This window comes from Gekko japonicus, unplaced genomic scaffold (assembly GCF_001447785.1).
Source record: "Gekko japonicus isolate JY-2015 unplaced genomic scaffold, Gekko_japonicus_V1.1 scaffold520, whole genome shotgun sequence".
Lineage (NCBI taxonomy): Eukaryota > Metazoa > Chordata > Lepidosauria > Squamata > Gekkonidae > Gekko > Gekko japonicus.
Window position 1 is genome coordinate 588,132 of NW_015169188.1, and position 26,383 is coordinate 614,514.

At 40.7% G+C, this 26,383-nt stretch overlaps 1 protein-coding gene across 5 annotated transcripts in view; it reads right to left on the reverse strand.

Annotated features, from left to right (window-relative positions):
* STAU2 (staufen double-stranded RNA binding protein 2) overlaps window positions 1-26,383 on the reverse strand; it is a 241,275-nt gene that overhangs the window by 169,720 nt on the left and 45,172 nt on the right. For 4 of the 5 annotated variants that reach the window (XM_015416213.1, XM_015416209.1, XM_015416211.1 and 1 more), the window contains exons 6-8: window positions 14,585-14,744; window positions 6,235-6,342; window positions 278-490 (exon numbers count right to left, since the gene is read on the reverse strand). In XM_015416213.1, the coding sequence (XP_015271699.1) occupies window positions 278-490; window positions 6,235-6,342; window positions 14,585-14,744 (481 nt within the window). The remainder of the gene's footprint in view (window positions 1-277; window positions 491-6,234; window positions 6,343-14,584; window positions 14,745-26,383) is intronic. The other variant, XM_015416212.1, reaches the window with a different exon arrangement.

Genomic DNA, 26,383 nt, shown 5'->3' on the forward strand with positions numbered 1-26,383 from the left:
ATAACCGAGAATTTCAAGTTGACGATATGAAGATAAATACTGGACTAAGTATCAATGGTCAAATCTTTCCTGACAGTTGAGACGTATTGTAGAAACAGTGATTTGTTGTCCCAAATGAAGTTACTGTTGCAACCATTACAGCTTGTATTACTTTAAAATAAACCTTCTGTTACTCAAATAATTCTCTTGCAAAACATAAGGAATAAACTAAAGGAGTTTTGTATTTCCAGCACCATGAGTCTAAATCAGGGTCTTTCACAAATATTCAGCCCCTTACCTTTAATATAGTTCTGGGACGTTTTTTAAAGTGAAGTTTTGGCTTTTCAACCACAGGAAGTGGGGAAAGTTTCCGAAGTTCTTGCAGGACAGCTATCGCAGCACGCTTCTTTGAGAGCTTCTTGCTGTTTCCTTCACCTTCTGCTGAGAACTCTCCCACTGATACCCGAGTAACAAAGCTCTTCATATGTGGTGGCCCACTTTCCTTTATTACCTATTTCACAAGAAAGCACAAGAAAATCAAATAGTTATAGAATTCACTATAGATCTTTTTACATAAATCTGTATTTGTTACAGTTTTGAAGTACATGACTAACATTAATAGGAAGATTAATAATAATGAACTTGTAAATGAGGCTTAATAATGAATACTATGTTTCAGAGCATAATTCTTTACTTGCTGTGAATTTCCATTCCAATTTAACAATTTGTGTCTTACATTACATTTTTTAAAGTGTCTCTAAGCCTGACTTCACTTCATAAGTCCCTGTGATGTCTACTGGATTCACTTCTTAATAAGTGTTATTAAGACTACAGCTTTCTACATATCTCCTGAATTTCAGTGGAATTCAGGCATGCCTTAGATTCTCTGGATTACACCCATGTGGAATCAATTGATTGGAATCCATTAATAATGTAAATTTCCTTTCATCTTAGGATCATTACATAAGGTAAAAGAAATGCTTACTGTTGTACTGAAAGGAGAAGTTATATATATATCTGTTTTTAAATGCTTCAAAGGAACATTTGCAAGATATCTCAGAGATTTTACAATGTACTGAAGTTAAAAGGGGGCAATTTCATATTAATGTTCTTTAAACTGATAAAGACTCACGCTTGCAATAAACAAAAACACACAAAAGATTATCCAGTAAACACTGTTTAATGGTTCATCAGTATAAAACATACTTCAATATTTGTTTTAAAGAACTTATTCATACCAATAGACATAACTCTGTGTTCTACACTTATTTAATCTCTACGATATAGTCCAATATATATCCAAATGCGTTACATTTTGAGCCCTTTGCAAAGCAGTAATCATAACTAATACATACAACTCCCTAAATTACAATCACTCATTTTCTTGGGGACTTTTACTTTTTTTCCTGTGCCTTACAAAGACTAAGCTTTCATAGCAATTTTTATTACACTTATGTGAATTTGCCATTGCCTTCTTAGCTACTGTTATATCATTGGTGAAATGCAATACACTCCCTGTATTCCTTGTCTGCAGCAATTAAGAACATAAGAACATAAGAGACGCCAATGTTGGATCAGGCCAAAGGCCCATCCAGTCCAACACTCTGTGTCACACAGTGGCCAGAAATACCAGTGCCATCAGGAGGTCCAGCAGTGGGGCCAGGACATTAGAAGCCCTCCCACTGTTGACCCCCCCAAGCACCAAGAAGACAGAGCATCACTTGCCCCAGAGCCCCTAGCTATACCTTGTGGCTAATAGCCACTGATGGACCTCTGCTCCATATGCTTATCTAATTCCCTTTTGAAGCCATCCATGCTTGTAGCACCCACCACTTCCTGTGGCAGTGAATTCCAAGTGTTAATCACTCTTTGGGTGAAGAAGGACGTCCTTTTATCCGTAGTGTTTCCTTAAATAGAGGCCTCCCCCAGCAGAGGTCAGGCAGCAGCTATTCAAATTCAAATTCACCCAGGCACTCAATCACAGGCAAAACAATGCCCCTTCCACTTCCTCTCAATTACAGGCAATCCCAGTCAAACAGTGCCCGTTCCTCTCCCACACGCAATCAGCCAGGACTCTGCAAGAACTCTAAGTGCTTCCACACACTGCTAAACACAGTTTTCCCACAAAATATCCTTAGCTGAATTCTCTCAGCTGAAAGCAAGTAAAAGAAACCCACTCACCACTCTCACAGCTCTCTCTCCTGCTCCTGCTCAGAGCTCAGGAGAACTGCTCTTAAATTTTTATTTATTTTTGGTATCATAAAGGGTAAGAATATATGCAATGAATTATGAGTACACATTTAGTGCTTTGAAAAGAAGAAAAATGCAAGGCTGCTCATTTTAATCACTTGCACTACCATTTCAACAATCCTTCCTTATTTTAAAGGTTATTCTTTCTGACAAACATGAACTCTTCCATGGCATTACAGCATCCATCAATTCATCATCATTTCTTTAAGAAAACACTGGCATCTGCCAACCATCCGAAAGAAAAGGTCCCCCATTATGTTTATACCGTTATTAAACCACTAATGTGGGATGAGGACTAAGCAAATGGGAAATCATTCCCATTGTCCTAAGGAAAAAAATAGCTATGCAAACTACAGGATCAGTCAGTGCAAGTGACAAAGGCCAAAAAAGTGTCTGTGACACACAAATCTTCAGCACCACTTGCACAGGGTATCTTTCAACCAGTGGAAATTATAAAGCAGCTGTATGAGACATCCTTACATTTTACTTCAGAATGGGAGTCATTAGACTTGTAAGCAGCAGCAGAACTGTTAATCAGCTTTCCAGTCAAGCATGCACAGAGGTCATTTCGGGGGGGATCGCGGAGGATCGCAGTTCCCCCGGGTGAGGTGCAGGGGGCGGGGCACACGATGAAGCCCCGCCCCTTCTTCCGGCCGCCCCCTTCTTCCAGCCTCATTCTGTTGCAGGAGGAGGAAGAAGCAGGAGGGTAAGTTGGCGTCCTCCCCCTCTGCCTGGCCAAGGCCATGCCACGTGGCCTCCGCAAGGACTCCCAGCCCCATCCAGGAGCTTCCCCGAGGTAGCTGTGTTAGTCTGTTGCTGCAAAATAGTCCAAGAGTTCAAACAGCACCTTTAAGACTAACAAATAGCACCTTTAAGATGAACCTTTAAAACTAAGACTAACTGAGTGGTGGGTGTGGCCTTATGACACACTTCCAGTGATGGCAGGGGGTGTGGCCTCACGACACTTCCGGTGATGGCAGGGGGTGTGGCATATGCTAATGAGTTATGCTAATGAGTTCCCCTAGCTCTTTTTCTATGAAACGACCCCTGAGCATGCACATTAACAAGCATCCACAGATTTGCTTACTATGATAAAACTATGAATTTTGGGGGTTCTAAAACCAGTTCTGTTATTAAAAGGTTGTTTGGTATTTCTAAAAGATGTTTGATGTCAAGCCTAACTTACTTGATCAGGCACAGTGAATGGGATTATGCAATTGTGTAGTTCCTCTGGGCTAAATGTTTAGGGCAAAATGCCCTTGGGCCAAGGCTGCTGACATCATAGGGCAGAACTTCGTTCAAACTTGCACTGTACACACCGCACCCATTTTCCAGATATTGTGCAAGGCTGAAAAGCTGTTTACATGAAACATGAAATACCTTTTAACTGTTTGCTGACTTACATAAGAAAGATGATATAATGTTGTCTGTGGTTTTTCTAACATTCATAGAATAGTTACAAAGCACCTATCTATGAATAAGAACATTTTGAAAGCTTTAATGCATGCCTGACAAAATAATACCAACAGCTCTTAAATTAAAATCCTATTACAAACACTAGATCCTGTGGCCTGTTACAAAATAATGAGTCATTGCACTGAAATAAGACCTTGCTTCTAAATATAGAATTTGGGTTAAACCTGAATTTCATCTGTATATGTATCTATACTGGCTTTTCTTAACAATTTTTTTTCCTTCAGAAATGGCTGTCTCAGGTTAGCAATTGTGTTTTTGACAAGAGTTCACAGAAAAACTTGAGACAACCTAATAACAGAGTGAAAAAGAACACTGATAGAACCCCTGTCACAGATTCATCTGGTGCTTCTAAGTTCAACGTAGATGCAAGGAGACGAACAGGGATATGCATCTTAGAGAAGTTACATTGTGAAAAAGAGCCATGTCAGAGCTACTAGAAAATGCTGACCGCAGTAAACTCCAGCATCCCTGTGAATAAGCTGGATGGAAGCCCCGTGAATAAGCCTGATGAAACTCTTTTAAAGAAATTATGGAAGAAGAAAAGGCTGGGCAGAGATGCCAGATATTTTATTCCTCAATAGCAAAGCAATTGCAATGGCTGGCGATCAAGCAGACCAGTTAGCCACATCTTTGAATTTCTAGCATACAGGACTGAGTCTCTTTCTTGTTGTACCCTGATGTGGCAAGCTACCCAGAAAGGAACTGCCTGGTAGGGCAGGACAGGTCCAGCAGCAGGACTCACCTTGAACACAGTGGAAGCAGGGGAAGAAAGGTGCAATCAGAACAGCTTCAGCAACAGGGAAGCCTTGGCAGTCTGGCCCAGGACTCAAAAGGTGTGAAAGCAGTGAGCAAGCCTGGGTGTGAGAACAACAGCTCTCTGGGCCCAGGTGTTTTGAGGCAGGGCAGGGAATACAGAAGAGGAGAGTGGAGCTTAGCTCAAGGACCAGGTGTGAAGCTGGGGTTATAAAAAGGGAGGACACGAGAATGAAGTAAGCTGCTTTGGGTTCCCATTGGGGAGGAAGGCAGGGCATAAAAGAAGTAAATAAATACTCATACCATATATATTTTATCAATTGTAAGAATACCATTGGTGCTTTGCTTCACGTTACACCAGTAACTACAACTTTCCATCCATCTACCCTCCAATTTAAAAAACTGAGGCAAACAAAAGTTTAAAGAGATTTGTTGTCGAAGGCTTTCACGGCCGGAGTTCATTAGTTGTAGATTTTCCGGGCTGTATGGCTGTTGTCTTGGCATTGTAGTACCTGACATTTCGGCAGCAGCTGTGACTGGCATCCTCAGAGGTATAACACAGAAAGATGGAGTACTCTCTGTGTCAATGTGAGAAGAAAAATGATAGGCAGGTAATTTATATCTACTCAGGAAAGTGGGGTAGGGCTGAGACATTATCTTGTAGGAGTTTCCCAGGCTGTGACATGCTAATGGAGAAGCTTTCCTGAGGAAAAATACACCAGAAAAATACAACAGATGCTATGATCGGCAAAAGACAGAAGAGACCCCCTCACTTCTGCAGGAGTATACCACATACCATGCAGTTGTGGACAGGTTTACATCAGGACCACACAGCGTAGCATCCAGACAAGAATAAAAGAACATGAAAGACATTGCAGACTTGGCCAACCTGAAAGATCAGCAGTGGCTGAACATAGCCTAACTCAAACAGGACACAGTATCTTATTCCAAGACACCAAAATGCTGGACAACACATCCAGTTACCATGACAGATAACACAGGGAAGCCATTGAAATTCATAAACATAAACACAATTTCAACAGGAAAGAAGAGAGTTTAAAAATAAATAGGGCATGGTTTCCTGTCCTGAAAAACACAAAATGCTCTACATCTTACAACAGCACTACAGGTAAGATTAGAATTTCAACAGCCAATCCATATGCTAAAGAACCTCCTCAGGAAAGCTCCTCCATTAGCATGTCACAGCCTGGGGAACTTCTACAAGATAATGACTCAGCCCTACCCCACCTTCCTGAGTAGATATAGATTACCTGCCTACCATTTTTCTTCTCACCTTGACACAGAGAGTACTCCATCTTTCTGTGTTATACCTCTGAGGATGCCAGTCACAGCTGCTGGCAAAACGTCAGCTCCTACAATGCCAAGACCACGGCCATACAGCCCAGAAAATCTACAACTAATTTAAACAGATTATTTGCTCAGCAGTGGAGGATGTTAAAAATAAATGCACACAAAAACTGCCAAATACTCCAGACAGTAAGGAATATTTTGATAGTGGCCATTAGAGTTAATAATACTAGCAGAAATTAGCTGGGCTAGATTGAAGTCCAATTGTACCTTTAGGGAACAACAAGATTTTCAGGGTACAAGCTTTTGAAAGTCAAAGCTCCCTTCGTCAGATATGAGCTGGCAAAAATTAGCTGGCATCCTTTTTCTAGTAAGTCTGCATGTTCAAGACAATGCTGTATACTAACCATCAGGAGAGGAGGAGGGAGATTATATGTTCATATGAGAAGAATCCAATGTAAAACTTACTTCAAAACTGACAGGCATGTTGCGTTTCAGTGCAATTTCAAAGACTACACTGATCTCTGACTTGTTTGCGTCTTTTTCTTCTTCCAGTTCTTTTCCGGTCTCGCCATTCTGGTCAAGCAAGATAACAAAGTTCTATTAAAACTTTCTAAGAACAAAATTCTAAAATTTTGTTAAAATCTGAAGTATATTTCCCCAAAGGAATGTGTGGAAGAATGTCAATTTTCTTGATGTGAAATATTGTCGAATTTATATATTGATTATTGTCTGCTTTTCAGGCAGCATTTTCCTAGAGCGCGTCACATAAATCAAGAGACACAAGTCCTGCCCTTGGGCTTACAAACTAGAAAGGGAAGGGAAGGCTGTTTATAATCTTTCAATTATGGAATCATAAGTGTCAAACTGATATGAAACAAGGCTCTTCCATATTCATTCTGTAGTTCCTTAGATTGCACGACTTTGGGCAACATTTCACCAAGAAGTTAGAGGTGTACCAAATACTTTTTATATGTATATCATGCCCTTTCTTCCTGGAAGTCAGGGTGACTTTCATAGAGCTGAATCCCTTGGTAAATTTCCTCTAAAAGGACAACTTTTTGTAGAAGAATTCAGTAATGAGTACTGTTTTCCAAATATTTTCAAATACTTGAGAATGTAACATATGTGCACAAATAATACTTCAGGGAACAGTTATAGAGTAACTAAAATATAAAAGGAACTGTAACCTGGTTGTAAGCGCAATTTTAAGCACCAGTACTGTTTTTCAACATTCTGTCACTCAAGAATTCCTATCACTCACTTAGGGAATTAGTATCAGTCAGGAGTCTTATAATTCTGTAACATCTTCAGCATTTAACAGAAGTGAATTTCTGCACACATATACTATAAAACACATTTCAACTTAGTAGTGAAGGGAACTTTTTTTTAAGTTTAGTGGTTCTGAACACTTTATCCTAGAGAACAGTCCTTAAACACTATATAACACAGCCACTTCCACCAAGCAAAAGGGGCTTTATTGTGAAGGGGGGGGGGAGAGCCCTGTTCTTTCATCGTAAGAAGCCATGGGTTATTTTTAAACACTGAACTTAAACAGTACTAGAATCAAAGGCTCAGCTCCTCACTACTGCTAATAAAGGTATTTTCCACATGTAACAGGCTTGTGTAGTTTCCCTATTGCTGTTGCGGTTGCTGATACAGTGCAGCAGTAATGGGGCTTCCACATGGAAGGTTTCCCCACATTTCCCCTGCTCCAATCCCCTGGCAGCAGCCATTCCCTTGGTTCCCAATATCATTGTGCCCTTTTCACTTAAAAACAACAACCACCAAGTGAATATCATTATGTTGTTATAACATTATATTAAGTTATCTGAATCCCCAGTTTTCCTTTTTTTTAAAAGAATCAAGTTTCTAGCCCTTTTTGTTGCAGCAATATAATATTTCTATATATCTCTGCAATGAGGAGGCTAGAGACTTTAAAAAAACAACGAAAACTGTGAGTTCAAAGAACCTGATACACAGACTTTTATAATGTTATGACATTCAATTGCCAATTTTTTAAAAGCCCCCCTTTCAGTAGTGAGGAAGGGGGAGATTGCTGCTAGGGGACAGTTACCAGGAAAATGCCTACTATGTGGATGGGACCGGGAAAATCTGACCTTTCCTGCTTACACAACAGTCAACCAGATTTTGCTGTGATTTCCCCCCAAACTTTGCAGCATAGCGGGCTTGCAAAAGACAGGAGAAAAGCCAAGGAAAATCCAGGAGGTGCACAAATATATTATAAAGCTATGGGGAAAGTTGTTGGGAAAACCACTTCCCAACAGCACTGAACCTGTGCCAAATAAACCATGTGGAAAAAGGTCAAGGAGTGAGTTTATTGCTAGAAGATGAGAATATTTGGTCCTGGGACAAACATTATTTGGTCCTGGGACAAACATTAAATGAGTCACAGGTTTGTTGTCTCAGCTCTGGTTAAGATACCAAAAGTACAATAAAGCCACGGATTAGCTTGAGAAGCTAAATTCTGAGCCCAGACAATAGGTAAATGGGGGGGGGAGACTAGCAAAAGGAAACTGCCTTAACAATGGTTTGCTCAGCTCAACACGATTGCATCATTTAACTACGATTTGCAAACTCACTTTAAACCATGGTTTCCATATCCTCATCTGAAGCCTTAATCATAGTTTTAATTAACCAGGCATAATGTTTAAGAAAGTAACAATGATTAAGTGTTGTATTTGTACAGGACCTTTGAAGCAGGAAGCAAAGTAGATATTTTAGGACCAGAAGTTGTCAATCACTGGCTGTGCCCTACTAAATGGTTGCAGGGTTTAATAGGCAGCCTTTTTATTATAGGCCATTAACCAATAGCTGAAAATTAACTTTTGTACATCTCTAGGTCTTGTAACCTTTATGTATGGAGACATGAAAGCTAACTCACGGTGTGGTTTTGTATTGAGGTTAGTGGCTAACCTTGAATTCTCAGAAGACTACTTGAGGACTCTGGGCTTCCATGCAGCCAAACTTTTAGTAAAACAAGGACTGTTAGAACAGAGTGCTTAAATTGATGATGGATTAGTAGGACTTTTGAGAACAACCCTCTTTTACAGGCCGTTACTTCCTTCTCCCCTGACTCTTCCAGAGTACCTTAATGACATTATGAATTATGAGTACAGAAAGGTTTTCACTAAGGCATGCCTGGATACATATAGTGGAAGAGTTTGTCCCTGTGACTGTATGTCTATTGAGGATTTCTCCCATGTCACATTCCAGTGCTTGAGATATGAGGCTGAGTGAACATGCAACCTTTTAACTTACGTGCCTTAACCATCAAATACTTACCTTATAAAAGTGGGCAGCTGAAATCTAGCAGAAGCTAAACAGGGACACGAGTACTCTCCTACCTTATTCATAGCTATTGGCACAAAACAACAGCAGCTCTTGAATCCCTTTCACATAAACTTCCTTACCACCAAGACAAAAATAAAGGCCCAGGGACAGGTTAATGATTGGTTTGGTTGTTCTGAAGATCCATGGCTTACGTGTGATTCTCATCACAGCAGGAAAGCTCTTGGCTATGCATTCCCTTCTCAGGCCTCACTTCAGCCACTTGGCAGGAATAATCTGGCAGCTGTATAGCAGTTCTTTCATGAAGGCGGGTTCGTGTTCCTCGTTTTCTTCACTGCTGTTTTGCGTTGTGCTTTCCCAAATAGACACAATGAAGACTCACGCTCATAAAGTCTCTCATTTTAGTTGTAAAATACTTTTACGTGTACTTCATTTTAAGCTAAAGGGGAAATGCTTAGGAGACTCGTATTTGCTTAGTACCAAGCTTTGGCCACTATGCATACAGAGGATTTTTAAAATTATCATTTCAGTCTAAAACAGCAGTTCACATCTACGATGAACCAGGTGTACCAGTTCAGCTGCACTGTTTCTTACTGGGAATTTTTTGTAACTCCTCTGACCAACTGTAAAACTTTCCATCTAGAAATAGGGAAACTGCAATAGTGATCACATTTGGGTTCCTTAACATCTAGGGTCCAAATATACCTGTGGTTTGCACTGGTATGGGAGAAAACTACAATATGGAAAAGCTCATTCCAGCCTTATAGGGCTGTTGTAAGGATTATTGAGGGTAATATATGTAAGGAGCTTTGAATGTTTGAAATGTGGTAAATATTATTATTATACTCGAACAAGAGGCAGCTCATTGAATCACAGCCACAGTATTGACAGTAGAGCAAAAGTGGCAACAGGCGAAAAGTAACTTCTTCCTTCAAGTACATATTTTGTCCACATTTAAGAAAATCTGAAAACAATCAAAATCATGAACAACTTCCACTAAAATAGATGGGACGTCATTTGTCATGTCTCAGTCCATTGTTTTAAACAGGACATGCAACTTATGTTCACTTCCAAAGAAAGAAGCCCACTGTATTTAGTGGACTTCAAGAAAATCCAAGTAAATTCACAGCCTTAGTCACAGCTAACTTTTGACTAGATTATGCTTAAACATTACTGCACAACACAGATTTTCAATATGTGTTGTCTACAAGGGATAGTTCTTGAAAATATATGCTCTTGGGCCAAACGGCAAACAATGTTAAGGATCTGTCATCAGATCCCAACATTTAAGCCCTGAGCATAACAGCCTCAGAGCACAGGGAGCACATTTGTAATAGAGCTGCAGCAATGGAACAGGAGCTTGATTTTTCCCCACACAAGGAGGGCATGCTTTCTCGAGGGAGAACTGCTGGCAAAGCTTGAACACATGAAACTGTCTTATACTGAATCAGACCACTGGTCCATCAAGGATTGGGAGCAGATCTCTAGGATCTTAGGTCTTCCTATCACCCATTTCCTGATTCTTTCAACTGGAGGAGTGGGGATTGAACCAGGGACCTTCTGCATGCCAGGGAGATGCTCTTCAACTGAGTCATAGCCCCTTCCTGGCCTTAATCTAATCCCCCACACTTTTTGAGCTTAAACTACATGTGGGGACATCTGATCACAATTCCCAACATCATGCAAAGTTTGTCCCACTGCCTATAATGTTTAGATTCTGTTCTTTATTTACTCATCTTTCATTATGTACTATAGATTTGAAACAATATTTATTCATTCACCTTTTCATTATCTTTTTTGTTATAAACATTTTATTAACTTTTTAATGACGTATAATTACAATACTTTAACAGATTGCAAAAAGCATGTCTCCCCAGTAAAATAATTAAATCATTCCGTCTTAAAACTGGAAGACTGAGCAAACTAATGATCCACTGGGGGACCCAAACAGACTGAAAACCTAAACCCATCCAACAACTGTTTGGAAACTGTATCAAAATGAACCTGTAATTTCATTTACATGCACAAGATTTTATATCAAAAATATCACTTGAACATAAGAGATGCCAATGTTGGATCAGGCCAAAGGCCCATCCACTCCAACACTCTGTATCACACAGTGGCCAGAAATACCAGTGCCATCAGGAGGTCCACCAGTGGGGCCAGGACATTAGAAGCCCTCCCACTGTTGACCCCCCACCCGTTGAAGTATTTAAGTTAAAAAATCTATATACCACTACTCTTTTATGCCAATAATGATTATACTTATACTGTTCTTTTGCTATTGATTGTTACTTTTTATCTTTTACCAGTTTGGGTTATTCTAATTTTATTGTTGTTCTTTGTTTTTGATCAGCTCTGTTTAGGGATTTTACTTCTGTTTTCTTTACTGATATACTTGTGTTGTGAGACCAACTCAGAAAGGTTTTCTTATGGAGATATCTCATAGAAACATGTGAAATAAGTAAAACCAAATAACAAAGTGTTATCTTTGGGAGGGGGGAGAAGACAAAACTGCTGTAATTTTGGGGATGCAGGGAATATAGATGAAGAATATGGATCTTCCTTCTTGGTTCTACCTCCAATGCTTTTTTACCAAATTGCAATTCAGTTCCTTATTAAATGTGATTATCCCGCCACCTAGTGCCTTTATAGCTTAAGACCATTGTACAGAAAGTTGCTGGTAAGTGTGATAGTCAGAGCACCTTATTGGACTGTGCCTGTAAGACACACCAACAGTCTCGCAAGTATTTGGAATTTTTAAAATGATAGGGTATTTTTTGTACTTTATTCTTGCTTTCGAACTGCTAGGTTGGCAGGAGCTGGAGCTAGAGACAGGAGCTCACCCTGTCTTGCGGCACCCGGGTCTTGAACCGCTGAACTACTGACCTTCCACAGCCTGCAGTTCAGTGTCTTTGGAACTTGAGCCACCGCAGCTCCATTTTTGTACTTTATAAGACTACAGTTTTCTAGTCAACTGTGTCCCTTGAAAGAAAACGTGTGGCAATTTTAAGTTAGGCAATTTTTTTTCTCTCATAACAATCACCACACCATTTTGGAATGCAACTTCTTGTAAAACAACTTTATAGAGTTATGAATATCAGCACCAGACACTAGGGACTTACAACCTGACCATCATTTGTATAATGAGAAACACTCCATGCACACAGGAACTAAGCAAATACAGAAAGCTATAACCAGGAACTGGATCCCTTGGAGTGGAATTTTTATTTTATATTTTTATTTATTTCACTTCTGGGGGGGGGGAATCAAGAGTTGGCTTCTAAGTATTGTGAGTTAAACTATGTTTATAGAAGAAAAGCTTCCTTACCTGTAAGGAGACATGGGTATGATGTTCCAAATCCACTATCACCCTCCAGATGTTGCCAGTGCATTTGTGGACAGCTGATGTTGTTTGAGTGGAATCTGTGTTCTCATATATATAAGAATACTTGAACATGCATTGTATCCCTCGGACTCTTCAAGAGCTAAGCATGAAAATGGACACTGAATCCACTCATTTTAAGGAAAGGCAATAGCGTGAATGCCATATGTGGGCAAAACTACAACTTCCTGCTCAGTTTTTCCCAAGCCAATGCAGCAGGAGAGACACTCATCTGTTGCAAGGAAAGAGGACAGGTTATGTGATTGTACAGATGACCACTTCAAGAACATCAACTACTTTCAAAAGTGCTGGCAACATCATCCAATGGGAAATAGTGGAGTGGATTTGGAATCTCATACTGCTAACTGGAACAATCAGACATTGAATGATGCTTGTTTAACTTTGTAGCTATCCAAATGAGTTGCTCTGAGCAAAGCATGGAAAGGAAAGGAAGTCTTCTGTCCCAACACTGCTGGTACGGCGATGAGACATCCAAATCAGAGGAATCTCCTTGTTCTCAAACGGAAGAAGTCCTGGATCTAGCCCAGGAATGATTCGGGGGGAGGGGGGGCTCCTCAGATCCAAGCACCAGAATTGAATTCACAGGGTTCAAACCCATGGTCAGAACGAAAGCTATGAGACATGTAGTGGACTTGAGAAAATGGCACTTGAGGTAAAGAATCAGAACCTGTGCAGTTGCTGGTTTGTGAAGCACAATGGCTGAAAAGATGCAAAATAGACTCTATGGTTTGACTTCTGCTTTGCCTCATCTCAGGATCCTTTCAGAGGTGAAACAGAAGTGTCAACTGTCTAGCTGCTCAGGTGTACAAGACAACAGGAGTGGAAACAGGCAATTTTGAGTAAGAGAATGTTGATGGTTTAGTCCTTGGTCTTGCTGGCACTGAAGAAGTTGGTCCTGATGCATTCAATGGGGGGAGAGTCAAGCCATCAGCAGACGATATCTGGTCCTATATGAAGAACCTTTCTTTCACACTTGTTTTATGACCTTTTGACAGTGTCGACAAGAATACAGTTGATGTTTTTGCCCCAGAGTGTCCATCAGTGCATGGAATTTTACTGCTACAATTCTGACACAGTATGAACATGGATCAAAGTGCCATAAGATAAAGAAGTCCGCATCCTGAGATGCCATGTTCTCCTCAAATTGCTGCAGGAGGGTGGTGTCAGTGGACAGCATGGAGTATAATGTGGAGTTTGCAGTGGGAAGGGAAGCCAGTAGAGTTCTTACAGAAGGAGACCTGGGATCCAACCACAAGTCTATCTTTCCCATATGACTGCTACAATTCGTTCTAAATTAATGGTACATGCAGGGGTCATTTCCTGTGGGAGCACACAGGAGCGGAGCTCCGGCAGTAAGGAGCCCAGGGGGTGGGCACATGCAACAAGCCCCGCCCCCTGCTCCCAGCAGCCCTCAGTCGGGCCATGAGGAAAAAGAAGCAGCCAGGTAAGTTGCAAAGCCCCCCCCCCCGGCCTGCCTTCAGGTACAAGCTCTCCCTCCTCTGTGACGGCAGATCTGCGTGCCCCCCAACCCCATATCTAGCAATCCAAAACAGTCCAGTGGAGCCTGAGCGGTGGGTGTTGCCTTCTGACAAACTTCCGGTGATGTCAGGGGGTGTTGCATAGGCAAAGTTATGCTAATAAATTATGCTAATAAGCTCCTGCACCTCTTTTTCTATGAAATGACCCCTGGGTACATGTAAAACTATTTGCCTGTTATGGACTGTAGCTAGTGGATACAGATTTCCCCTGTATTCCATACCCCCACGCCTTTTTAACTCCAGAAAAGCTAACACTAGAGAGTAGAGAACTGGCATTGACAAAAAAGATGTGTAGGTCAGGAGGTTACAGTGAGAAGGAGAGAATCCCCCCATTCACTAATCTTCCAAGACTCCATTGGCAGATGAAGAAGGAAGGGCAATTTACTTGCTTATACCTCCTCCCTACATGACTTTTTTAACACAAGGGTCTTACAACCTCCAACTTCTTTCTGGGAGAAAGAGAACGAGGGAAGCTTTTTGTTTTTGTAGAAAGATCACATTTGTAGAAAGATGTGGGGAAATCACCAGTACTGGTAGAAAAAGTAGGGGGGAAATCACTAACCTGAGTTAACTTTTTAGGAATTGGCTCATTCTGAAGAGCTTGAAGTGCTTTCGTTGCAGCATTGTGTCTAGCAGCTTGGCGCGTCTTCCCTTCACCCAAAAATTCTCGATCACCCACAGTCAACTGGACATAGAAAATTTTAGGTACTGGGCAGTGATACCTAAGAAAATGTATCAACAAATCAGTTCCCCATTAATTCTCTACAATATATGAAAATTCTATAAACCAACTTTCAAATATACCATTAGTAACAAAAACAGGCTGAAAATTAGTCAATGAATCAATTATATATTAAAAATCCTTTAGACTGGCCTGGGCTATAGACAAATATCAGGCAACAGCACCATTGTACTCGTCACAGACAAAATCAAGTATGACTGAGATGTTTTTGATTTTTTATATATATACAATTTTGAAAGCTATAAAACCGGGCACTTCTGGTTTTGAAAAAGGTACCCTAATTCATCTGCAGATAATTTTCTTAACACAAACATTAAAAAAAAAAAAAAAAAACACCCCTTGCAGCCAACATGGGCCAAATGAGGTTAGATATTAAAGAAAAGTTAACATAAAAGGCCTGTTGCCCTGCAAGGCACATATTGTGCTGTTATGGACAAAGTTCATAAGTAATAAAACCTGGACTGTGCAAGCAATGTGCAAATAGGGACTAAACTGTGTGGTGACCCAAAAAGGATGCCAGCTAGACACACGCCCAGAAACAGAAAGCTTTCCTGTATGTTGTGCCAATGGTTCCTGGAAGTTACCTGACCTCTTGCCTGCTGTAAGATGGACCAGCTCCCTAGCCATGTGAAGCACTGTAAACCCAGAGAGAAGACCAGAGACAAAGAAATCCAAACGCCATGAGAAGCCTCTTCCAACACACGCAGGCAGCATTCCCCTCCCCCACCGAGTCTTACCTAGCTGAAAGGTGACAGGCAGAAGACAATCACGGAATCTTAATGACAAAGACTCTGGCCGCATGAGTCATAATCCCTTCAGGTGCTACTGCTCAGCCCAAAGTTACTAGATCTCAATATTGTCCACTCCCTTAATATCCTACCCCTAAACCCTGCTCCAATAGGATGTTTTTGGGACGGACTAGTAGGAGGTGGGCCAAGACGTGTGACCAGCCTGACTCTTAAAAGGGGGCACCCAGCCATGTGGTCTCTCTCTTGCTCTCTCACTGCATCTAACCCCTCCCTATCTCACTGAATCTGGATTAGCTACCCAAGAGTCTATCCACGTGTCTTTGCTGGCCTAAGACATGACCCCATTTCCTTATAGTCTCCCTCATTTTTTCCCCTAAGGATCGTTCCATCTGGTCATGGACAGGTAACTGTATTACCCCTCAACAAAACATACTGCTAATGCGGAAGTGCTATCTTCCTCTATCTAATTTTCTTAGAACTGTATAATTATGAGTGTGTTTGTGAAGAATCTATAGTAAAGGAAATAATTTTATATTGAAACGTGCCTCTGAGTCTATTCCTGGTGAGTTGGAAAAAGTGGGACCCCTGTATACACTGGTGCTTGCTCCTTCATTTTGTCTATTGCCCTTAATTTCCCCAAATACCAATCAGAATCAAGGCAATTTGGCTAACAAGCCCTGGTGGTTCTTTAATAAATAATTTTATTGAAGATTATTCAGGAGGTAGCAGCCTAAAGCAAGGATGCAGCAGAACTACCACTCCTTCTTTCTTGTATACTAATGCCCCGGGAGACAGTACTAAATAAATAAAATATAACTTTTAAAAACATCATATAAGCCATAACAAACTAGTTACTCAATGTGTTGTTTAAGTGTTCTCAATTATTTACTACCAATTGTGCAGCATATTCAAAGATCCTAAATCCAGGTTTTGAGCTATGTCTTGAAACAGAGATTTCCTTGATTCTCCAAAGCAGTCAACAGACCTTCTTAAAACTTTATCTGCTGGCTTAAAGAAATATAATAATTGGCATCTTGATTGGAGGCATACTCTCAACTAATAGCAGAAGTGAAGGGATGTTTTAAAACGATGATGTATTCTCAAAGCGTCCTGATATAACAGGAAAAAACCACTCTAACACACTGAACATAGTTTTAATTTTTATAAAAGCACTAAATATATTTTCTGATAACACAATAAGGAAGGGAACTAAATGAATAAAATTAAGTAGCTTGTTGTCATTTCAGGCATGTCAGAACAAGAGTGGAAAATTCAAAGCCAAGGGAAACTCTCTAGCTTTCTTACCTGTTGTATAACTCACAGGGCCCAGTAACTATATAGGAATTAAAACTTACACCTCAAGAGAACATGCCGTACTTTTCAACTTTGTCCACATACCACAAATTGTTACCAAAGTGATGTTCCAAAGTATCTGACTGTTTTAAAATACAAGGTTGGCTTGCTTCTCTGATAGAGAAGAAACTGCAAACTGCTAACAAACAGGAAAAAATAAGCTCAGCTATTTATTTACTTATTGGTTTTATCCTGCTGTTAAGACCAGGAATTTCAGGAAGTTTTCTCAATTTATCCTTAGAACAAGATTGTAACGTAGTTCAGGTGAGTAGCCACGCTGGTCAGGTGAGTAGCCACGCAGAGGAATCAAGTCCAGTGGCACCTTAAAGACCAACAAGATTGCCAGGGTATAAGCTTTTGAGGGAGCTTTGAGTCTCACAAGCTTATCCCCTGGAAATCTTGTTGGCCTTTAAGTGAGTATTTATCAGAAATATATTTTTAAGTGTATCTGGTGATCTCTTCTGTTTTTTCTCCCACATTGTTTCTGGAAAGGTATTATGGTCTAGGTATACCTGTTCTATTAATTTCCAATCAGCTTTATAATTATTATTATATTGTTTCAAAAGTCCAACCAATGTGGTACTTTCATAGCATAATAATAAATCGGGAAGTGAAAGTCCTCCTTGGGATGGTAGTCTTCTCAAAGTTGGGAACCCCACTCTATGCATAGATTTATTCCATATATATTTTAAAAAATTGTTTTGCCATTGCTTGATTTTCTCTGGTGGCTACTGAATAGGAATTGCTCTATATAGACAATGAAATTTTGGAAAAATAAAGGTTTTTAAAACTTGGACTTTTTCTATCCATGTGAGAAGAGGTGCAGATGGCATTGTATGAGTTTTTCCAAAGATTTTGCTATATCTTCATGGTTATATTTGACCAAATCTGATAAGTTGGATGGTATCTTAATGCCTAAATATTTCCAATAATTTTTAGTCCAACTAAATTTATAGTTGCTTTCGATGTATGATTTATGAGCTCTTAGTAATTTTATTGGGTAAAGAATTGATTTAGAATCATTTACTCTCAAACCTGATATTTCACTAAATGTTGCAAGGGTACTTTGAATTTCCGGTAATGATGTTTCTGGGGAAGTCAAAAATAGTGTCATATCGTCTGCATAAAGACTAAGTTTCAGGATGTGGTCTTTAACATTAATGCCTAAAATTTTGGGATTAGTCCGTATGGCATTTGCAAGAGGTTCTATAGCTATTGCAAACAATAGCGGAGAAATAGGGCATCCTTGCCCTGTTCCTCTAGTGAGCTCAAATTGATCTGTATTAATACCATTTGTTTGGATACTTGCTGTTGGTGCTTGGTAAACTGTGGATCATATTCAAAAATTTTGGGCCAAAATTCATATATTTCACGAGGAATCTGAGATAGGATGTTTCCACACATTTGAAAGCTTTTTCAAAGTCTATAGATAAAATAAAAGATGATTCAATGCTGTGGTGGCGGCAATATTGGATCAATTTATTACTTTCCACGTGTTATCTGTGATCTCCCTATTGGGAATGAATCCTGTTTGGTCCATATGTATATAGGACTTGATGATCTTATTGAGTCTGGCTGACATAGTAGTTGTAAATATTTTGTAATCTTGATTCAATAATGAAATTGGTCTATAAGAGCTCATAAGTGTTGTGTCTCTATCTGGTTTTAGGATAAGGACAATTTTCGCTGTGTTCCAAGTATGTGGCATAATGCCTTCTTCCAAAACTTGGTTACATGTCTGAGATAGGGGGTCTGCTAAAATCATTGAAAACGTCTTATAAAATTCAGTGGTAAATCCATCGGTTCCTGGTGATTTGCCAGTTTTTAGTTTTTTAATAGTGGCTTGAATCTCCATCGGTGTAATAGGTTCTTCCAACCATGCTTTATGTTCTGTTGATAGTGTTGATTGAAGTGGAAATTGTTTTTAAAAGTTGCTCATTAATTCTATAGTGTGTGTCTTATATAAAGATAATATTCCAAAAATGTTTCTGAAATGTCTTTTATAGTATGTTTTAATTGACCATTTTTGTCTTTAATGGCATGAATAGCATTATCATTAAGTTTCTTTTTGAACTTCCATGCTAATGGCTTTACTGACTGTGGTGTTTTAAAACAGTAGTTCTGTTTGATGTATGCTATTCTTTTTTGAATTTGAGAAACTTCTATAGTTTCAAGTTTTTTCCTTTCTAAGAGTAGTGATTTATAAATTCGCTTATTTCCATATTTCTGGTACTCTTCCTCTAGATGTTTAATTTTATCTATCATTTCTTGTTTTAACTTTTGTTTTTCTTTTTTAAAGGTGGAGGCTACAGCTATTAACTTTCCTCGGACTACCGCTTTCAAAGCGTCCCACACCATATGTTGTGAAACTCCATAAGATGTATTATGTTCCAAATATTCCTTAATGTCTTTTTCTATTGTATCTGTTACTGATTGTAATAATAAAAATCTTGAATCCAATTTCCATGTGTATGATTGTGGTGCTTTGTCTCTATTGTCCATTATACATTCTACCCATGAATGGTCTGACCATATCCTGGGCCCAATATTTGTTTCTGAGAAAAAATGAGATATAGAAGAAGATGCTAGTATGTAATCAATTCTTGTGTGGGTCTGGTGTCTCGAAGAATAATATGTGTAGTCTTTGGTTGACAGATTTCGATGTCTTCATATCAACAAGACTAAAATGTTGCAAAATATTGTACAGTTCAGTATAGTCAGAACTAATAGGGTTCAACTTCTGTGATTTTGATTAGTTTTTCAGGTTTGATCTATTTAGAGCTTGGTTTAAAATGTAATTAAAATCACTACCTATTACACATGGAGCTGTGCTAAATGATGTAAGCTGTAGTATGGTGTTCTGAATAAAGTCCAACTGGCCATTGTTTGGCGCATATATAGAGGCTAAAGTAATATCACTTCCATTTAAAGAGCCATTTAAAAAGATAAATCTACCTCTTGGATCACTTTCCATTTTGGTTAGCTGGAATTGCACAGATTTACTGATTAGTATAGCCACCTTTCTGGACTTGGATGTTCCTTGTGCCTGGTACTGGTAAGAGAATTTATTAAATGAAAATACTTTATCCGAATTGCCTTTAAGGTGTTTCTTGCAGAAAAATAATGCTGGGTTTTTGTTTTATTAATGCAGATGCAACTCTTTTCCTCTTAATAATTGAATTTAAACCTCTGCAATTCAGTGAGAAGAATTTAATATTATTAACTGTATTTTTAGCCACTGTCATTTCGAATACTGTATGTTGTTTCCATCTGTCTTTTCAGTTCAGACCAAGTATTAACTGTAATCCGCTTAGTTAAAAATAAAGTTCTCAATAATATAGAAAGGTTGAGAATTGATGAATATTTACTTTGAATTGTTACGCCTGTTGTCCTATATATTATAAACAACAATAAACATAATAACTTCAACTGAGTACAGAGTCATCTTTTGGACCCTGTATTCCCTTTCCTTCAGAACTTATATGTAAACACAAACTTTTTTTAAAAAAATAAAATGCACAGGGAGCTAATAAAGGCTTCCCACTGTATCCCTCCCTTGGGATACGATGTCTGATCAAAATCAATTATTATGTATGCTATACAGAAATTTATATTTTGCATTCAACATTTCAAGGCTACTATAGGTTTTTTATTTCCACCCCTTATCTTGGTTTATACCTTAACAAATAACTTAATAAATGTTTCATTTTTAATACCTTCTAGAAATTAAATAAAGGTTTCTGTTTTATTTCCTCCTCCTTTTGATATAAAAATAATTATCTACTGTAGCTATTGGGTAAGATAAACTTCCTGTAGTTAATCTGTTTGTTTTCTTATGCTCTACTTTCCATGCTGTTCTAACTATAGTCAATTCAGTCCAAGATATTGTGCTCTTTGGATTACAAAATTGTGATAAAAATGAAACTATAAAAAACATCATCCATCATAAGATCTCATAGTTATGAACTGTAAAAACTGCATCTATTAATATTGGTTATAATAATATTTAATGGTTCCAATATCATAAAATGTTTAAAGGAGGAGAAAATAGTAAAAGAAAATATATATATTCTGAGATAGCTCATTTCTCTTTTCATGAGCCATTATGAAACCCATTGTTTATCTTATCTTATGCTGGGTTTATATTTTTATTAACAGGATATTGTATATATATATAGACATAATATGGATCTAATAGTCAAATTCAAAATAGTAAATAACATTGATAAATTAGGCATAAAATATAAAGTAAAACCTTTTTTAAAGATTTAAATTATTGTTTATAAAAGGCATATTCTTCTTGCCAACTAATAAAATGGGGTTGATACATCACCACTTATTGTAGTTGTCTAGTCTCTAGTTGTAATCACAGTCTCTATGTTGACTGTAGCATTCATGAGAATTTGGTCCGACGGTCTTTCCTTTCTCTTGCTCTATGCCAACACAATGTAGTTTGATCTCTTGGAACTGGTGGGTCTTCTGTAGGTAAATCTTGAGGCAGCTGTAGTTGGAGATCTTGTAGCAGTTTCAGTCCCGATTCCATGTCCAAAGCTTGCAATGTGGTACCGTTTGCCACTCATTTGTAGGTGATTTTAGCCTCATTCAGCGTCTGTATTATCTGTATTTCAGTGTCTTCCTTCTTTGGAGGGTTTCGGAGGATAGATCCTGGTAAACTTGAATTTTGGTGCCCTGTAGTAATAAAGGACCTTTGGATCTGGCTAAGGCAAGAAGTTTGTATTTTAGTCGAAATTCCATGAATTTGACTATTATGTCTCTGGGAAGGTTAGACTGCCTCTGTCTTAGGGATCCTACTCTGTACACAACATCTATCAAAGGGGTTTGTCCAGGATCTAATTCTAAGATTCCTTCCAGCCATTCTGATAAGAAAGATTTGAGTTCTGCAGCTGGGGTTCCAGTCTCCTGGATCCCGTGTAGTTTTACAGTTTAGAACAATTCGGTCCTTGACAGTTCTGCCACAGGGCAGACAAAATAGTAGGGAATTGGATATTGGCTGCGAGGCTTTGGCGAGCTATTTCGCGGATAAAGTCTTGGCGCTCCACCGCAATCTCCCCGTCACAGTTGAAACAGTGAGCGAACTTGACGCCCCTTTAGATTGTTTTGACCCGCTCAGTCTGGAGGAAGTTGACAGACTGCTCGTATCTGTGCGTCCAACCACATGCTGCCTGGATCCGTGCCATTCCTGGCTCATTAAGGAGGGCCATGAGGGGTTTTGAGGTGCTGTACGAGAGATTGTTAACAAGTCCCTCGTGGAGGGACGGTTCCCGGAGGCACTTAAGGAGGCGATGGTCCGCCCTCTCCTGAAAAACAACAACTTTGGACCCGGCTGGATTGGCCAACTATCGGCCGGTGTCTAATTAGCCCTAATTGGGCAAATTGATTGAGAGGGCGGTGGCGACACCGCTTCAGAGCTTTCTGGATGACGCTTCTGTCCTGGATCCACTCCAGTCCGGCTTTCACCCTGGCCATGGGACGGAGACGGTGCTGATTGCCCTTACTGACAACCTCCGGAGGCATCTGGATCGAGGCGGTGTGGCGGCACTGTTGTTGTTAGATCTGTCGGCGTTTGACATGGTTGACCACCAGTTGCTGACCCACCGCCTCACCGACGTGGGGATACAGGGGCTCGCTCTTCAATGGCTTGCCTCTTTTCTCCAGGGTCGGGGACAGAGGGTGTCAATAGGGGAGCAGCAGTCCCGGAGGCACCCACTGGAATGTAGTGTGCCTCAGGGGGTGGTGCTCATCCCAATGTTGTTTAACATCTACATGCGCCCCCTCACCCAGATTGCCAGGAGGTATGAGCTGGGTTGTCATCAATATGCAGATGACACCCAGCTCTATCTGATGTTGGGCGGCCGGTCGGGCTCCGACCCAGAAGATCTGAACCGGGGATTACAGACTGTGGCTGGGTAGTTCAGGCTGAGCCGGCTGAAACTGAACCCAGCGAAGACGGAGGTCCTGTGCCTGAGCCGGAACGGTTTGGGGCTCCCTCTCCCGACCTTCGATGGGGTGCCTCTGGTGCCAGCGTCGGAGGTTAGGAGTTTGGGAGTGCTCCTGGATCCCTCCTTAACAATGGAGGCCCAGGTGGCAGCCACTGCCAGATCTGCATTTTACCATCTGAGGCAGATTCGGCAGTTGGCCCCCTTTCTCAACTGTGATGACCTGGCTACAGTGATCCATGCGACAGTCACCTCAAGGCTAGACTACTGTAACGCTCTCTACATGGGGCTGCCTTTGTCGCGGATCCGGAAGCTGCAGCTAGTGCAGAATGCGGCGGCCAGGCTGTTGATGGGTCTCCCCAAGTGGGAGCACATCCGGCCTGGGTTGAAAGCGCTGCACTGGCTGCCAATAGCGTACCGAATCCGCTTCAAAGTGCTGATACTTACCTTTAAAGCCCTACATGGCCAGGGTCCGACTTACATGAGGGACCGCCTTTCCCCACATATACCCCCAAGAGCACTTCGGTCAGGGACCCAACACCGCCTGGTGATCCCAGGCCCCCGGGAGGTAAAGCTTGCTGCGACCAGGGCTAGATCCTTCTCAGTGGCGGCCCCTACCTGGTGGAACAAGCTCCCAGAGGAGATCAGGGCCCTGCGGGACCTTTTGCAGTTCTGCAGGGCCTGCAAGACGGAGCTCTTCCGCCAGGCTTTCGCATAGGGGCCGCCGCTGCCACCACCACCAACGGTGGCGATACCATCGGGATGAGGAATCGCCCTTGGAAGTTCCACCATAAATTGCACGGCACTGACAATGTGGGATTGGCTTGAACTATCTGCTGGACAGTGCCACCCAAAGGGGAGGATTGAGGATGCCATCAACACCACCCAAGACCGTCTTGTTTACAGAAAGCACTCTATTACTGTTATTGGTATTATCATGTGATTTTACTGTTTTATCTGGTTTTATGTATGGGCTCATGCCCCTTGTAAGCCGCCCTGAGCCCGCTCACAGGGAGGGCGGGGTAAAAATGCCTAAATAAATAAATAAATAAATTATTTGCTTTAAGTTGGTTTTCTAGTGCCAGTATTTTTTCGGTCGCCCAGTCATCTTTTTTATAGAAGTAATATGTGTCGTCTTGTCATAAAAGACTAGTCTCCATTGCCGTTTCGGCTGTTTGGGCGACTTGTGCCACAGTTTGTTTTAGTTCATTTATCTGGGCAGTTATAGGTTTCAACAGCTCTGCTATTGTAGCGGTCATGTTTTTTCTAGGGTCCGCAAGGCTTCGTGGAATTCATGGCAGTTCACCCCAAGTCCCTCTACTTGCTGTCCCACCACGCCGGCCGCCATTTTAGGTGCCGATTCTAGCTGCGGCGTTGCTGGCCCGTTTTTAGCGTTTCTTGTAAAATATGAAGAGACAGAGGTACTTATGATCACTTTTTCTTTGTATTTAGGTCTGGAATTCTTTCCCATGCCGTGGTGTATGAAAAGACCCTCGGTATGTTGATTTTAAAGCTTTTTAGGGAGGTTTTCATTGGGAGCAATTTGTTTAAGCGTCCATAGCCCTTCGCTCCGATGCCACGCCCTGGCCTTTAAGATGTTACGCAGACATGTCCAACTTCGAACAGGTAGTGATCTATTTTTTCGGCCAAAAGTGCTGGTGATCTACCACCATGAAAATAAAGTTTCAAATTAGATTTTAACCCACTAAAGTTGGGTTCCACCGCCCACCCCATTTATAATGCACCTTCTGTCATTTACTGGTAAGCAAAATAAGCAAAAACAAAACAGAGAGACGAAGATCCAGAAAGAAATGCCAACATTTTTTATTTTATTTTATACCAGGAGACCAAGTGGGGCTGGTGATCTACCTCTGACCCCTGCGCGATCTACTGGTAGATCGCGATCTACCTGTTGGACATACCTGTGCTACTGGACTTGAAACAAAGCTGTGACAGAGAAGTAGCAATTTTTCTAAGGTCATCCAACAGATTTCAACTCAAAGTCCCTAAGCTGAAGCACATAGCAAAATAAAATAAAACCAGTAAGAACTTTTTGATACAACAAGAATTCAATTACAAACAGTAAAATCAATAAAATATAAAATCAATAAAAGATTAGGTAACTAGCAGCACAATCATAATCAGAGGTAAATCTTTCTATGCCGGCTGACTTCATGGACATAAAAGGGTTTATAACTCTTCTTAGGACTGCCCTGCAACTGTCTTAAATTTGGCAAAGAAAAGTGCCCATATAGAATCTGTTTGCTCCCCGCTAGTTTGCAGAGGCTTTATTTCAAGGTCACAGTTTATATATAAAGTTCACACAAAAAAGGAGACCCTAATAGTTAGATAAACGCCCCAGTGACATGTTTGGCATTACAAGATTCTAGAGGAGTACCAGTACTAGTCTCTTTTAGCAGAAAATGAGAGTCCAGTAGGATCTTAAAGATCAATGCATTTATTGTGAAATGTATTTCTGAAGGACCAGAAAGTTTACTTAACCAGATGTATAAAGTAGACACAAAGATTCTCATAGGACACAAACCATATTTTTGCAGTTGTTTGCAGGAGTCATTTCATAGAAAAAGATGTGTAGGAGCTCATTAGCATAACTTACTAGCATAACTTATTTGCATATGCCACACCCCCTGACCCCACTGGAAGAATGTCAGAAGGCAACACCCACCATTCAGGCTCCACTGGACTGTTTTGGATTGCTAGCTATTGGGGGGGGGACATGCAGATCTGTCCTTACAGAGGAGGGAGAGCTTGTACCTGAATAAAACATTTTCTTAAAAATGCCACTGGACTGTTTGGGGCCGGGGGGGGGGGCTCTGCAACTTACCTGGCTGCTTCTTGCTCTGACTGAGGGCTGCTGGGAGCAGGGGGTGAGGCTTGTTGCATGTGCCCACCCCCTGGGCTCTTTACTGCCAGAGCTCCGCTCCTGTGCACTCCTGCAGGAAATGGACCCCTGGATGTTTGTAATTTGTGTTACCTTCCTACCGAAGCCTCGGTGTTTAGTCATGCCAGCCACACAATCGCAGAAACGTCTTCGGACAGTGCTGGCTCTTCAGCTTGGGAACGGAGATGAGCACCACCCCCTACAGTTGGATTCCACTGGCTTTCGAGCAAGGGAAACCTTTACCTTTTTTGTAATTTGTGCCTGAACCACGAACTGAATTGAATGGATATGCCGGCCCTGGACCAAACGGTTCATACAGGTTCATGGGCCATTTAAAGTTTAAAACCCTGCTTTCTGCTCCCCACAAAAGCAGGGGAACCAGAAAGCAGGGGTTTAAATGGCTTGGAGCCATTTCCAAAAAGCCCAGGGGCTTTAAACTTAGCTAATAGGTTTAAATGGCTCAAAGCCATGTAAACCCTCCAGTTCTGCTCCCTGCCACTTCAAAGCGGGGGGGGGGAGCAAAACCAGAGGGATAAATACAGGGTGAAATGCCTCCCATGGACATGTCACCCCCTCCTTTCCCCGCAGGCAGCAGATAGGAGTGGTGAAACACCCCCTGGGAGGAACTTCACCTGTTCCTTTTTGCTGACCGGGGAAA